Source organism: Podarcis pityusensis (assembly GCF_964106645.2).
Source record: "Podarcis pityusensis genome assembly, chromosome: 5".
Taxonomy (NCBI): domain Eukaryota; kingdom Metazoa; phylum Chordata; class Lepidosauria; order Squamata; family Lacertidae; genus Podarcis; species Podarcis pityusensis.
The window spans coordinates 51,764,453-51,780,432 of NC_138032.1; the positions used below are offsets into that span (position 1 = coordinate 51,764,453).

The window sequence follows — 15,980 nt, forward strand, 5'->3', positions numbered from 1 at the left end:
AATTTTTTTATTCAAGTATGAGAGGAAATGTAATGGCTGTCGCCGTCATGTGCCAGACTTTTGCTCCTAAAAGTAAAGAAGCTGTCTGCTTAGTTTTCGGGGAGAAAACACCTCTCTGACCATAGCACTCCCTAAATATATAGTCTATGGTTTCCTTTTTGCATGTTCAATGTTTATGGAGTGTTGGAGTAACAATTAGGAGGGATGAAAAGATCTAGATCCAGGCCCTTTGCAAATAAAGGATCATTTGATCACTGAAGTCAAATGAAACTGTATGGATTCCATAGAAGCATCATTTCTCTCTTTTTTCTGAGTTCATGGGTCCAACTTAATAGTGTCCTTTTCGGCTGGTCTCTGTTGCTAAACTTGGAAGATAAATCTAGGACACACAATTGCATGCTGGGAAAAGCAACCAGCTTTGGCTCTTAAAACTAAATGTTTTTGTACTGATAACTGGTTTTCTTTACTCGTATTTCATAATACATAGCTCTGGTGGGCATGCTACCACTTTGAAATCCCTGAAGAATCATTAGTGGCTTCTTCCTTCTCACTTTTTGATATAGTAAACAACCATTATTTTTATCGTTCAGATAATAGCTGAATGTGGCAGCCATTAAAGGACGCCATCAAGTTGAAATGTAGTCAATACATATACTCAGGTAATTTATTTTGTGTCCTATAGTGGTCCCTGAGTGGGTTCCCTTGGTAATTTCCATAGGTTTTCTAGTCACTTTACAACGCTGTGATTAATTTAACACACAACACTGTAAAACAGTTTTAGGACCTTGCACAAAGGCATTAGTATGTTTTTCTTTTGACATTTTCCATCCACGTAATCCAGCTGCTTTAGGATAGTTAAACAGTACTTCCCCTGCTGGTAACTGTATTTTGAATTTATTAAGAAATGGCAATCTTAGATAAAGAGTAGTAAATTACAGTTTTTAGCATTTAATAGGTACGATGCTGTAAGCTGGTCAGGCACCATCCTGGCAAATAAGTCTTTGGTAACAACTAAATTACAGTAGTTTATCCATACTGTATGCATTCTAAGTGGTTTTGTCAGTGCTCCTGATGTCTTGCTTTAGCCTATAAACTGGACAAATAATAGCCAGCAAGTCAGACAGTTTCTACAGTCAGATAGTGAGGGGTAAATGTTTTGCCTGATGTGCAGGGAATTAGCCACACAGCTCCCATGGATTTTAGCCATTAACACCCATGGGAGTTGCAAAGCTAATTCCTTCTGCATAGCCTTCGACACAGCATTTACTTTTTAAAATGTCAGTGGCACAAGGGCACATAACGTGTTGTTGCTTCCCAACTCTCACTGCAAAGCGCTAAATCATTTCTTGGAATATACTAATAACTTCTGCAACTAGAATGTTGTGAGGATATTTTTTTTAATCCCTATGTGACTTTTGCATTTGGAAGAAAGAATACCAACTGAGTGAATACAAAAGGGTTAGACAAGGTGGTCGTGATGCAACTTACGTCCTGCTGGTTTGAATGGAGAATAAGTGCACCTAGCTAAGGCTGCAATCCAAACTCACTCACCCCTGCCTGTGGAGCAACTACATCCACAAGCCAGTCATTCACGGTGGCCACAGAGACAGTGGTGGGAGGGCAACCAAGCCCTGTACAAGCTCCAGGCTGATGCACTGACAGGGTGCAGATCAAGTCCAGTGCTGGCCACAAGGACTGGAGGACTGGATCAAGATCCAGTCAATCCTGGGCTGGCTCAGCTCCTCATTGCCCTTAGAACACCCTGTTTGGGGACTTTCCAATGGTGGGGATACCACCAACAGGCCTCTCTGCCCCTCAGCCAGGTGAAATGAGCAGTGGGATGCTTCCACTCAATCCAAAACACACACAGAGAGACAGCCTGGTGTATGAGGCAGTTGGATTGCTTTCTTTTGTAAACATACATTACAAAACATTATGAAGTTCTAGTCACGAATAAAGCTTGGAAATTCCGAGCACTGATTATCATGAAACCACATGGTTATGTCTTAACTGGAGTTCACATTTAATTCTATCTGTTTTACAGCCATCATACTAAGATTGAATACCGTATCAAATTTATTCAATATTTTACCTGAATGCTTTAGGTTTTTAACTTTTTCTTCAGCAATCTGGTATTTTTCCTCTAATTCCTTTTTATCTTCTTCTAAAAGTTCTAGCTGCTGTTTAAGGGATTTGATTTCCTTATTCAAGACTTCGTTAGCTAATTGTTCCTCCAGTTCTTCAACCTGTTATGGACAAATACAAAATTGCAATGAAAATCAAGATCTTGTTTTGTCCCACCCACCAACTTAACAAAGAAGCACACCCAACCAAGTCAAGCTAATAATTCCCCAGAACACAAAAAATTATCTGGCAGTAGAAAAACTGGGATCCTGACAATATTCAACAGGAATACAGCCGAACCTTGGAACCCGAATGCCTTGGTATTCAGACGTTTTGGCTCCTGAACGCCACAAACCTGGAAGTGAATGTTCCGTTTTGCTAACGTTCTTTGGAACGTGAACGTCTGACGAGGCTTCCGATTGGCTGCAGGAGCTTCCTGCAGCCAATCAGAAGCTGTGCTTTGGTTTCTGAATATTCTGGAAGTTGAACAGACTTCCGGAACGGATTCCATTCGACTTCTGAGGTACCACCATACTCTAAATGTTGTTATTCAAACCCAGTGCTTAATAGTTCAAGGTTTAAAAAACATGCTCGAAATGAGGAAGCATTTGTAGCATTTATGGATGTATTGGGTTGTTTGTTTGTTTGTTTTTAAAAATCTGTTCTACTCCAGAATTTCCAAGTTTTATAATGCAATTTTATAATGCAATCCTCAGAGTGGTCAGGGGAGAGTGGGATCCATGACTGCATCCTAAGTCTTCCGAGGGCAGATCAACAGAGGAAGAGAACTGACATTTTTTTCTTCCATTTCACACCAGCTCCAGGCTTAGAGTAATCATTAATCATGGAGTAGACACATGGAACTCAATAGACTTAAGCAGGTACCCCCAAACTCAGCCCTCCAGATGTTTTGGAACTACAACTCCCATCATCCCTAGTCCCAAAACATCTGGAGGGCTGAGTTTGGGGATGCCTGGACTTGAGAAACTCAAGTTCATTGATTTTAGCAGGTCTGCTCTTAGTATGACTTAGTTGGATATTACTCTGTTTTGAAGCTACAGTCTTAACTATTGTATACTCCACTCCACTCTAACTACTACTGAAAACCATGGACTACACATTTCACAAGCCAGATTTTATACCTGCAGCATGGTTAATTTCCTGAGATGCCTGACAGTTGCTTAAAATCAGAAAATCCATTCATCTAGCCCAATGTTGGCACAAGCATTTAATCAAAATATATGAAGAACAGGACAAAAATCTCCCCCTTGGAGAGCCATGAAGATCTCATAATTTGGTTTGTATTCAACTAGAATGTTGTTTTGTCAATTATTATTTTACAAAACACTTCAATTCTGGAGTGCCTAAATGTTTTAAAGAGGATTTAAAAGAGGGGAGAGTACACCTTCTTACATGTTTTTTTTTTATCTCAAGAAATAAAACACTAATGTAAGTTATTAAACGGTTGCCTTTGTTAAATGTTATTATTTGAACACTCTTTCTTTAACCCCTGCTGTTTGCAATAGGTGAATTATAGAATAGTCAAGTTGAAGGGCTGAGACACAGTAAAATAAAGACCTCTCTGCCCCTGTACACAATTTGAACAAATTTGGAAAACAATCCTTTCCCAGAATCTGGGAATTACTCCCAATGTATAAATACACAAACATGTGTGCATTATGCTTTTGAAGCAATCACTGCTTTCTTTTTACTATTCCTAAAAATTGGGGAAAATAACATGGCTTCAATTTTAACTATTGTCCAAACAATAATTGCTTCCAGTACTGTAGATTGCTAAAATCTCCACCAAATTCAAACCAATAGAAATCCAAATAATTCATCTCCAGAATATTCCAAATACTTCCGGTGCCATTTGTTCATGTGTGTATCACCTACTTTGCATATGTAGCTTGTTAGCCTGCTTTCTTTCTTCAGGACTTAAAAGACAAGGGAACACACTTCCTGTTTATTTGAAGAGACACCCAGAAGCTCCCTCCTCCTTTTAAAGGCCACAGTGTGGTGTCTCAGTGGCCTGCTTTACTTGTTGTGCTAAGCCAATCTCTGCCTTAGACAACTGTCTGAGCATGTGGGGCTTCTGGAGAAGAGCTCATGGCCCAGTTCTTTTTACTACTGCGCTGTGCCAACCTGCATCAAAATTTGCTCTTACTTACAGCACCTGATTCGTCTGGAGAGAGCTTAACTATGACTCTGGATTTGGAGTACATACTAAGAAAAATATTTGACTTATGGTCCGTCCATACTTGTCCCATGATTTCAAGTCATAGGTCCAATACATTCTTCTTTTTAGCAGCCACTTTCCTTGGGAGAACCCGCTGTTTACTGCTAAATCGGAACAAACGTCAGCTGAGCTTTTTGTGGATTGTTCTGAATCAGCAGGGAAAAATGGATTTCCCTGGGGAAAGCAATGGGACAAATAAAAGCACTTGGACCCATGACTTGAAATTACAGTACAAATGGTAGTGTGGATGGGTCCTTAGTTTGCTGCAGCAGCAGCAAAAAAAAAAAGGGGGGGGGGACCAGGGAGTTTACAAAACAATTACAGTGGTACCTCAGGTTACATACGCTTCAGGTTACAGACTCCAATAACCCAGAAATAGTGCTTCAGGTTAAGAACTTTGCTTCAGGTTGAGAACAGAAATCGTGCTCTGGCGGCGCGGCAGCAGCAGGAGGCCCCATTAGTTAAAGTGGTGCTTCAGGTTAAGAACAGTTTCAGGTTAAGTACGGACCTCCGGAACGAATTAAGTACTTAACCCGAGGTACCACTGTACAAGCTCCTCTCTGGAGACCCAGGCATTCTCCTTAAGCCAAAGAATCACAGAACTGTAGATTTGGAAGGGACCCAAACGTCATTTAGTCCAACCCCCTGCATCACAGGAATCACAGTCGCGGTCTTCCAGCCCCAGAACGGCTGACTGCGTTGCCCCTCTGGCTTAGCCCCTTCAGCACCCACTTTGGATGGTCAGAACCTCCCCCCAATTATTTGTGATGCTGTTAACACTGTTAAAGCTTCATTGTGCAGTCCAGAATCTCACTAACAATGTCTTGGTGCAGAAGGGGATGGATATTTCACGCTGGTTTAGACAACTTTTTAGTTGGACGACCACTTTTAGTGTTTCATATTTGTAATGTTTTACTGGCTTTTTAATGCATTTGAAATTTTATTATTGTAAATTGCTTCAGGACCCCTCTGGATGTGTGAAGTGATATGTCAACAGGACAACCTAAACTAAATTAAACCAACTTGATAACTTACAAACAGAAGTGGCTTGCAAGGCGGGTTAGAGCCACTACCCTAGCTTCCTGGCAGGTGGGTCACTGTTGCTTACTGGGAGGAAGAAACAGGAGTTGGGGAAAGGGAACCATAGTGCAAACACACTAGCAGGGGTGCTAGATTGGCTTAGTTCAGGCATCCCCAAACTCGGCCCGCCAGATGATTTGGGACTACAGTTCCCATCATCCCTGACCACTGGTCCTGTTAGCTAGGGATGATGGGAGTTGTAGTCCCAAAAACATCTGGAGGGCTGAGTTTGGGGATGCCTGGCTTAGTTGGTGTGTTTGCACTGCACTGACCTCCCCATTGCCTCACCTCTCCCCTTCTCCCTCCCATTAAGCAACAGTGGCCCAAAGCTCTGTCCCACTCAGTGAGCTACTTCTGCTTACTATATATTCTTCAGTTTGGGAAGACAGGTGTCAGAAACAAAGCCACACCACAGTCTCTGAAAAGTACAGTACTTACCTTTTGCTGGTGTTGCAGCCTCTCTTCCTCCAGTATTTGATTCAGCTTGGCATTTTCATCCAGAGCTTTCAAAAGCTGTTCGTCGGGGCCAGCATTTTGCAGGAGAAGCTGACTTTGCCGCTTCAGTGTTTTTTGTTCAATAAACATCTACCAAACATGACCAAATTGCAAATTAGATCATTTGCCCAGCATTTATTCAAACCCGGGTAATTGGTTATCTAGCATCCAGATGGAGCAGGCATCAGGAAAATCTACAAGCACACACCAGAATCTTGCCACCTCCTCTATCTAGGAAACGTTCAGGATCTCAGCAGGTCAATGCTAAGAGCAAATGACTGGACTGTACCCTAAAGTCTGCCTAGTCTTCTATTAGATTCGCTCCAAAGGAAAAAGGCATTATTTTACAATGGTGGAAAAGCTGGAAAAGAAGCTTCCTATTCCTCTTAGGAATCTTTATGGAACTGTCTAATTTCAGATCTGTCCCCCACCCACCCCCAAACACTGCCCCATTTTTTTTTATAGTTTCGAATGGCTTGTTTCTGGGGACAGAGAAGTCAGGGACGTAGCTAGCTGCTCCGGCACCTGGAGCGGCAGGGCAAGCCACCCACTGGTCTGCACGGGAATATGTTAAGGATGTTTGGGTGATCAGGTATAGATAAATGAAGTTCAGATTACTGTAGATTCCGGTGTAATAGACGACTTTTGAACCCCGGAAAATCTTCTCCAAAGTCAGGGGTCATCTTATACGCTGGGTATGGTTGTGGCAGGTGGCGGCGGCTGACTTGGAATGGCGACGGGCAGAAGGATGGTAAGAGCCGCCCCCCACCTCCATCCCTGGCCACCTCCCGAAGAAGCAACAACTGTGGCAGCCTCCCCTTCCCGTGGCGAGGTGGTGCGCAGCTTTGGCCAGGGCTCGGCTGCCCTGCCACCATGGGGACCGCCGTATTCCCGGAGGGAGGGAGGGAGCCGGGAGGGAGCCCACCAAACGCCTCACCTCGGGCTGCTGCTGCTGTTGCGACGGCAGAGGCAGCGGAGTGGTGCGCACTCTGCCCCTGGCAGTGCTTGGCGGGTGGCCAAACTCTATAATTTAACAGCAAAAGTTGGGGGGTCATTTTATAAGCCCAGTCACCTAATACACCGGAATCTACGGTAGTTGGGACATGTGCTGCACTGAAATATTTTTTCAAATTAATCTTTTATATTTAAAAGATGGTGTCTCTCTATTTGAGCACTCATAACAAAATCCATAACAATTTCCTTTCGTTCCTTATGCTGAAGTTGCTTTCCTACTTCATTAAGACTCCTTCTTAATGAACAACAGATGTAAGACTAAGCCTGGTATCAGAAGGTGAGGGATTTTTTAAAAAAATCTATATGAAAGACAATATTGCCTATTTCGGCACAAGGTAGGATCTTCTGTTTATGGAAAGAAAAAGTAAAGTAATTATTTAAAAATGACTAAGAAATTCATTTGTAGTGCAGGAAAAGCAGAAAATGTGTTTTAGGATTGCTGTATTAGAAACAGAATGCCACATTATTTCTTGTCCAAATTCCATGCTGTTTGTTTACCAGCACAGTAAATAACCACAGCATGGTGGCTGATAGATTCTTACTATCCCTTATATGACTTATTAACACGTCATTAAACAAAAACGGAAACGAAATCAGATATCTGGACACTTGCTTGTTTTTATAAATAGCCCATGCACCACTTGATCTGACTATATTTCCAAATCTACTGAAATATGACCAGTGCTCTCTGCTCTTAACTTTGTCAATCACCTGTTTGCAAATGAGGTAAAATATGGCCGAGTGGTAGATTTTGGCATTTATTGGCTTACGCCCTTCAACCTAACAGGTGTTTCAACACTGTCATGATGGATAGTGCTGATCACAGTTCCAAAGACAAGGACCTACACTGCAACGAGTTCATGTGGAAAATGTAGTGAAAGAAATAAACACAGAAAGAACAGTGTTGTATGCCAGGTCACCAGGTCATGTGACCAAGCTGAATAGGCTTAGGATGCAGCCTAAGTTCCTCTTTTCTGGTCCCGCCCCCAAGAACACCCCTTTTTTAGAACTTACAATGGTTTCAAGTCAGGCAGCTGTGGCTTATCTGGCTAAGCCAGAATGAGCAAGTTACACCGATGTATTTTCGGCTGAGTCACAAATGGGGACTTAATGACAGCTGAGACTAAAATCAGCTGATTAAGCAGGAGATCATCTGCATTCTAAGCTTCTCAACCCAGCAGATCTTGCCATATGATTGGCTCCATAGTATGACAAATATTAGATTCCTTTACAATGGAATTCCTTGGCACTCTCCCTCCAATAAGCTGAATCTTCCATTATACTCTGCAGGTGACAGGTTTCAGATTCTAAGGCTAATGTATTTGTCCCCTGACCTCACCCAATTCCTGTATATGACAACTGAAGCTATGGGGTGTTACATTAATTATAGTCACATAGCAAATCCCCTTGCTCCCATCCTTTGCGAACTAGGCTATACATAAGAATCTTTTCATAAGTGCAGGTTTTTCAACCCATTTAGAGACACGTCACATATTAATGGAAGAGTTATTACAAAATAACCCAAAGGCCATTAATGCATCTAAATGAGAGTTATTGTGGAGCTCGTCACTAAAAAAGCCCATTGATATCTCTGAATCAATAGCATGCAATCTCATGAGAGGAGCAACATTCTTATACAAGGAGGTCATGGCTGTCGGAAATTATAAGCGTTTTCCTCTACTGTTGAGGGGGGTGGAAGAAGCAGATAACAGCATTTGACCTTTTGTATGCAAATGTTCAATACTGGATTTTAAATACAATGTCTGCCAAGTGTTGCACAATGACAAGGGCATCCTAAGTAACCAAGATAAGTAAAGGCATTGCACTTTAAAAATAACTGTATTATGCACATATTAAATTGTGTATGGAACCTTTATTACTTACACATAGGCAGTCAAATTGAGCAAAATGATAGGCAGGTCAATGGAACTTTCCTAGCTCCCAACCCACATACACCCTCAGTGTCAGGCTGCACCATATATCAAGGGCAGAGGAGAAGGGGGTGCAGGAGGGGTGGTCTGCCCCAGGTGTCATCATTGAGGGGGGTGACAAAATGCCGGGTGGCAATCACCACGGAGCCTGCAGCACGCTTAAGCCACGCATCTCTCCTGGGAGTGATGCGGTGGCGTGGGCGCCCACAGGCTCCACACTGCCCCAAACGGTCCGCCTGCTGCCTCCCCCTCAGTTGTAGGGCGGCTGAGTGGGAGGAGGAAGGCAGACGCCTTGGAGGCCCCACGGGCAGCTGGCCCCGCCCCAGGCACCCGATCGGCTAGCTCCGCTGCTGCCAGATATCACCCACATATTCTCAAGCGCACCTCCATACCTTTATGGGATAATATCTGTGCTTTAAATTTAATCTGATAGTGTCATTCAATTCAACATTAGCAAGTGATTTTGCAACAGGTGTGGTAAGATGAGCACCTCTATCCCGACTTGAACAAGTTCAACTTCATTTGAATGTGAGACTGGTGGGTTTCTAAAGTTAGCATTGCAATGGACAAGAGAGACTTTTTATGAAAGAATTCAGTACATTTTGTAGCATCTGCTTGCCTGCATTAAATTTATAAGAGACAAGCTTCCAAATACTAGCAAGACGCTAACTTGAATGAAACAAAATGAAACAAAAATTTTCCTGAACTTGTTGTCTAACGCCAATTTCCCAAGGCAATGAAATGTGAAATCCAACACGTCATAAGCATATGGCTGTATTCTGAAGCCCTGAGCTATTTCTTGCACATGATGATTACATTTCACCAAAATCTATTTTGTGATGCGGAAGTTCAGTGCTTCTGAAAATCAAGCTATGCCTACTGAACCAAGATACTCATGTTTTCAAAATGAAAGCGTGGTGCTTTTGCAAGTTTTTCTTGTTTAAAACAAGTAGCTGATCTTTCCTCTATTTCTTTGCATTGCTCGTTTAAGAACCTCCCCGGGGTTTTTGCCAACCCCACATGCAGAATCAAACCTGAGACCTGCTGCATATAAGCCATGTGCTCTACCACAGAGTTATGGCCCCACCCTGAAGCAAAAGCTGAGTGCATTTTACAGATTAGGACCCCAACCCACAACCCAGAGAGCATATAGTATATACCACATGAAGCCCCAGCGTTACAGATAAGCCACATTCAATGCTGATAGATAAGCCACATGGCAAACTTCATAACTGGCCTCCAATTTAACACAATAATTTGTTTCCTGCAAGCCCCTGTGCATACCCAAAAGCATGCACTACACAAAAGGACACCAAAGTGTCACAGAAATATGGTCAAGGCCACAGATGCACTCTAGTCCGATTCTGGGACTAGACACTCTTAAAACGAGCATGATAAATGTACACCCTTCTGCAGAGTGGAAAGAAGACAGTATTTATTTATAAATAAACAGAAGCCGCTATGGAGTAAATGGCCCTTTACTTCAGAAAACCTGTATCAAGCTAAAATATACAATTGTGTAGACATACAATCTACAAATACTACAGTTGTGGCATATATATGAACCTTGACAGATTGACTGGACACATACATACAAATGGTCTTAACTGATTTTAATGTTGTATTCTTACATTAAAAAAATATATTCTGTAAAATATTGACCATTATTGCAAAGGACAAATAATAACAACAAACATTCCCCCAACTGACCATTGTGTCTTGGCTTTTGTTTACTTATGAATACATCCCTCCCCCACCTTATTCTAGACTGTTTGTGTGCTGCACATATTTAATGTCTGTGGCATATATAACCTTCATTCCTTACTTAGGTCATTTTTAAAAATCCATGTTTCAAAACCTGATTTGATCTGTAGATTCTGTTGGCTTACATACCTCCTGTGCAAAGGATTCTGCTCTCTGTCGCAGATCTTTCTCCAATTCAAAGTTTACTTGCAGCTCTTCATATTCTTCTACTGCCAGTACAGACACTATTTAAAGCACAAAAAAGACAAAACAAATCCAAACACACCACAACACATAACAACACACAAAGATGAACAACAAATTAGGAAGCAAAATAAAAGTGACCATCAGCTGCAAGCCATTGCAATTCACATACAAAGTGCATCAAATATATAAACTTCAAAATGACATGTTGTATCAGGCCATGAAACAAGATTACACAAGATTTATGGTTGCATGCCACCATAAAAGCTTTAGCTGCAATACTGCATTAGTGGATAAATAATCCCAGAACTGTAGTGCAGTGGGGTGGAAGACTGGCTTCTGTGCAAATAGCTTCGCTGGGGGGAAGGAAACATGTATTGCGTTTTTCCCAGAACAAAGATTTGTTGTTATTTATTAGAAGTATTTATAATCTGCCTTTCACCGAAGCCAGATATACACAATCTAAGCCCAATCTAAACAAAATCTAAAACAGCATTGTGGGCTGGCCTCGCTCACCTGATTGGTAGCATCACTGCTGCTTATTGGAAGGTAGATGGGGAGGGGCAAAAAGGCAGTGAGACAATAAGGAGAGGGTGTCCTAACCAGTTCCAGCTTTGACCCACTGCAGGTCATTAGGACTGAGTTTTGCAACTAGGCCTGATTCTTGGTTTGCAATATTCTGGCAGTGCAGATCAGGTACAAAATTCTGGCGGTGCCCAGCAAATCTCTTTTAAATCTTCCTCACTGTCGCAGCTTTCCTTATGAAATGCAAGTTGAAAATTGGTTGCCTCTTGGCAGTTTCTAATTCATATTGCAAAGGGCTTTTTCATGGTGCTTTGACTGTTTTGGCTCTGGCGAGGGAGTGCTTCCAGGCACACAGTGGATTTACTGAGTATATAGATTTTGAAATTCTATGCCATTATTCTGAAAACTGACTCTTAGAGCTGAAGTATGCTGCAAAATCAGGGCTTGTGAGCAGTCATTAAGAGATTTTGAAGAGTTGATTGTTACTACTTTCAAGTCCCGGTTGAGCTGTGTGGGCAGAACAATACGAAAGAGCCTGCACAATATCTGTGCACATTCTGGGTAATTTTAGCCAGCAGGCTTGGTCCCAATTTCATGAACCAGTGTTTTGCAATCAACTTGTGGGGCTGGGAGCTATGTATTGATAATGTTTAGTAATGGAGAAACCTGTTCTATAGGTAAGAACGTAAGAAGAGTCTGTTGGATCAGCCTTGCTCCCCTGATTCTGGCTTTTATTTTATTTACTTACAATAATTTATAAACTAATTAAATTTTTAAAAATCCTAAGCAGTGTACATAAAAAGAATATACAACAATTATAAATAATATTCAAATAAAACCAAGAAGATTTTTTAAAAAGAGTACACAAAATTAGATGATATGTTTTCTGACTTGGGCCTTGCTGCATCTATATAGGAGAACAACTGCAGTAACAAGGCTCTCCAAATGGCAGTGCTGAGAAAGCAAACTGGAGGAGAAGATGACTATGAAGCAAAGGTACGTACTTCGGTTACATTTTTCCAACACCTTCTGCTGCTTCTGAACTTCGGCTGCCAAGACTGCATTTTCTTCTTTGACTTTATTTGCCTGCGTAGTAGGGGAAGACATAGAATCATAGAACTGAAATGTTGGGAGGCACCACAGGGGTCATCTAACTCAACCCCCTACAATACAGGAAATCTTTTGCCTAACGTGGAGCTTGAACCCACAACCCTGAGATTAAGAGTCTCATGCTCTACTGACTGAGCATAAAACATAACAGAGATCATCAGGAAAACAAAAACACTTAATGATTTACATGGTATGAGACTTGGCTGTAACTCAACCAATATGCTAACACTGGTATTTCATTTAGGTATTGGCCTGTACAGAGTTCTTCCATGTTCTTTTCTGCTCTTGCTGATGTGCCTGTAAGAAGTCTTTGCTCATAATTTTTCTAGCTAACCGAGAAATCTTAAGTTACTCTGACACATGCCTTGGTTTCAAAGGAATTTACTTTTTAATATGTTTGCTCAGCATACCAACCAAAGCTGCACAGAAACAGCTGGAATACCTTAAAATGCTTTACTGAATAATAACCGAGAGCTGAGAAGTAGCAATAAGTACTTCATACACAGCAAGATTTTAAAGCCCTTGTATACAAGGATGTAGAATCTTAGCTAGCAAGATCGCTTGTGGGAGATGGAGGGGGCAGGAGGCTAATAGACACACAGCTAAGTCTCTCTCTGGCTGCAGATTTGTACAGGGTAATACAATAGCATCAAACAGCAATGAGGGGGTTGCTGATCTCCACTTTGGTGAAGTTAAGAGTGCTTTTGAGTCATACTTTCTGCCTTCATCTCCTCTTACGGATTTTGAGGCCAGCTGATGGTTGTGATACAAAGCTCCAAAATCCTGACACTGGACCTGACAAAAAGTTGGTTGGGAGAGGTTAACCCTCCCAAACTACCATAAAAGCCCCAGTGTTCAGCCCTCGTATGGGACTGCACTGGAGTCTGGTTAGTTTGTAATATCAGGGGCAATCCATCTGAGTGCACAAACACTCAGATGCTGATACAAATTATTGTTTACCACATTCCTTTTTCTAGGATCCAACAGATAATGATTCGTCGAAAGGAAAATAGATATTTCAGAGGGGAAGCGGACAACGGAAAGCCACCCACCCTTAAAAATGAAGAAGCAGTTAACAATCCTGATGAACCTGCGGGATTAGGTATTATCCAATTAACAGTGGACAGTCATAAACCAAAAACTAGGCACAAAAAGTCAACGTCACATTCACCAACTCTCTGCTTTCCTGACACAATACTTACATCCACAATTTCTTCTTCTAATTTGCTCCTCAGGTTTTCCAGCTCAATGGCTAAGGCCTTCTTTTCCTCCTGAAGAGATATAATTTGATCCCGCAGATCTACATTTTCAAGAGCGGTGGTGGGAAGAGTTCGTTTTTCATTTGAGACAAAAACACACACAATAAGCACACAAAGACAGACACCGGCAGGAAAAGCTGAAGAATCGGTCATCAATAGGTTCTTAAATTATTAAGAAGGCAGGTGCCTTACATGCAGATACCATTACAAGTTTGCCTTGTCTGGTCCTTTGTCTTAGTTTGATTTTCATTGCAGACACATCATAGTCTGAAAAGCCAGAAATTCAGAGGCTGTAATGCTTCTGAATACCAGTTGCTGGGAAAAACAGGAGGGGAGAGTGCTCTTGTGCCCGGATCCTGCTTGCAGGGTTTCCACAGGCATCTGGCTGGCCTCTGAGAAGAGGATGCTAAACTAATTGGCCATTGGCCTGATGCAGCAGGCTCTCAACTGTTTTGAGTTCAGTTCTGCAGTGCACCATGAATCTCTCAGCCTGCCCTAGAGACCAGGCATCCCTTAGAAAGGGCTGCAGTTCTCGGTAGTAAAGCCCATGCTTTGAAGGCAAAAGGTCATAGGTTCAATCCCTGGCATGTTCAGGTATGGCTGCAAAAGATTCCTGTTGAAAACCCAAAAAGCTGCTGCCCGATTATTATTATATATTATTATACAGCCCTTCATCCAAAGATCACAGGGTGGTTTACACTATAAAAACACAAAATTCTTGAAATAATAATAATAATAAATGGATCAGTGGCTAACTCAGTAAAAGCCAGCTTTGGACCCAGTCCAAAGTAAGAGCCCATGAATGATGAAAATTTCATCTCTGTCCGGGCCCTATTTGTTGGTTTCAAATCCTACTGGAAGCCCATTATGCATCTAAAATCTCTTATACAACTAGACAAACATTTACTCATTACAGTACAACTCAACTTGATTCATGCTCACTTTTTGAAAAGGCACCCCACCCTAATTCAGAAGCACCCACCTTTTATCATCTGCTGGCAAAGCACCGAGTCACATGCCCCTGGACTACCTTCCGTATCTGTGGACGATTCTTCATCATCAATGTTTATTTCTTCAGTGATTATATCCGGCCCCAGTTTTGCCATGTACAACATGCTGATTCTTTTCAGAGTCTTGTTTTCTTTGTTCAGCTACAAAATTCCAAGAACATACTCTGTTGCTTAAAACAAAAAAGCCCTTTCTCTTTCCTTTCTTAAGTGAAATAGAACATGTCCGTCATCCCAAGGCCACCAAGCATAAATGATACGAATCTGAAACACTCGCTGAGATGGGACTGAGGAGTGTGTCAAGCAAGCGTTTCAGAAAGAAAGAAAAAACAGCTTCTGGTGGCTGGAGTAGAGTGGGATGTTCAGACTTCAGAAGCAGAGCAATGGGTTGTATCCAGCAGTTCCCTTTGTCCAACAGAAAGAGTTACTCCAGAGGAAGTGAACCTCTAGGTCAGGGCTGGGGAACCTGGTGCCCACCAGATGTTGTTGCACTCCACCTCCCATCAATCCCACCTATCGTGGCCATGGTCAGGAATTTGTAGTTCAGCAATGTGTGGAGGGCCAAAGGTTGCCCAGCCCTGCTCTAGGTGCTACCTAGCTTTACTTAAACTCTGGAGTGGGCCATTTTGGGGAATGGACAATGTCCTCCACCCAGCAGGTAAGATCAGAGGGGCAGAGGCAGGCCACATGGAACACACCTCTCTATCCTCTACATTCATAATGCTGCTCTCCCCACCTCACAGCACCTGCCACCAGAGGCAACTGCCCCATCATATCTAATGGTAGGGCTGCCCTGCCTCTGCATTGTTTTTAAGTGTGGTTGTCTAGTAAGCATCTTGATTCAAGATTAAATGGCTTACCTGACTTAAACCACAGAAAGCTGCACTGATTCTCTGAATTTCAAAGAAAAGTTTTGCAGAAATGGAGGTTGGGTGGGGGTTAGGAGAAAAAGAAAGGTTTTCATAAAGAGTCTGAAAAATCAATTTTGAAAGGAGGTCAGCAGAACAAGAGAGAGAACAGAAAGACTATGCTAGACAATCACTATGCTTATTTTAGCACTCTCCATTCCTTTCATTTCTACTGTTTTTGCCCCTGAATGTACATTTTCATGAACAGAAGGAAAGTGTTCACAGCAGCCATGATTATTCCAGATCAGCAATGGAAGAGGTTTTATAAATATGGAGTCAAGTTCCAATGTTTAATAAAACCAAAAGAGCAGAAATTGACAAGATTATCCTACTCATTTGCA

At 42.0% G+C, this 15,980-nt stretch overlaps 1 protein-coding gene across 3 annotated transcripts in view; it reads right to left on the minus strand.

Annotated features, from left to right (window-relative positions):
• The window catches only part of SHTN1 (shootin 1), a 73,847-nt gene that overhangs the window by 23,310 nt on the left and 34,557 nt on the right, over positions 1 to 15,980 (minus strand). For all 3 annotated transcript variants that reach the window (XM_081005250.1, XM_081005251.1, XM_081005252.1), the window contains exons 5-10: positions 14,707 to 14,875; positions 13,668 to 13,765; positions 12,360 to 12,441; positions 10,777 to 10,871; positions 5,882 to 6,028; positions 2,093 to 2,246 (exon numbers count right to left, since the gene is read on the minus strand). In XM_081005250.1, the coding sequence (XP_080861376.1) occupies positions 2,093 to 2,246; positions 5,882 to 6,028; positions 10,777 to 10,871; positions 12,360 to 12,441; positions 13,668 to 13,765; positions 14,707 to 14,875 (745 nt within the window). The remainder of the gene's footprint in view (positions 1 to 2,092; positions 2,247 to 5,881; positions 6,029 to 10,776; positions 10,872 to 12,359; positions 12,442 to 13,667; positions 13,766 to 14,706; positions 14,876 to 15,980) is intronic.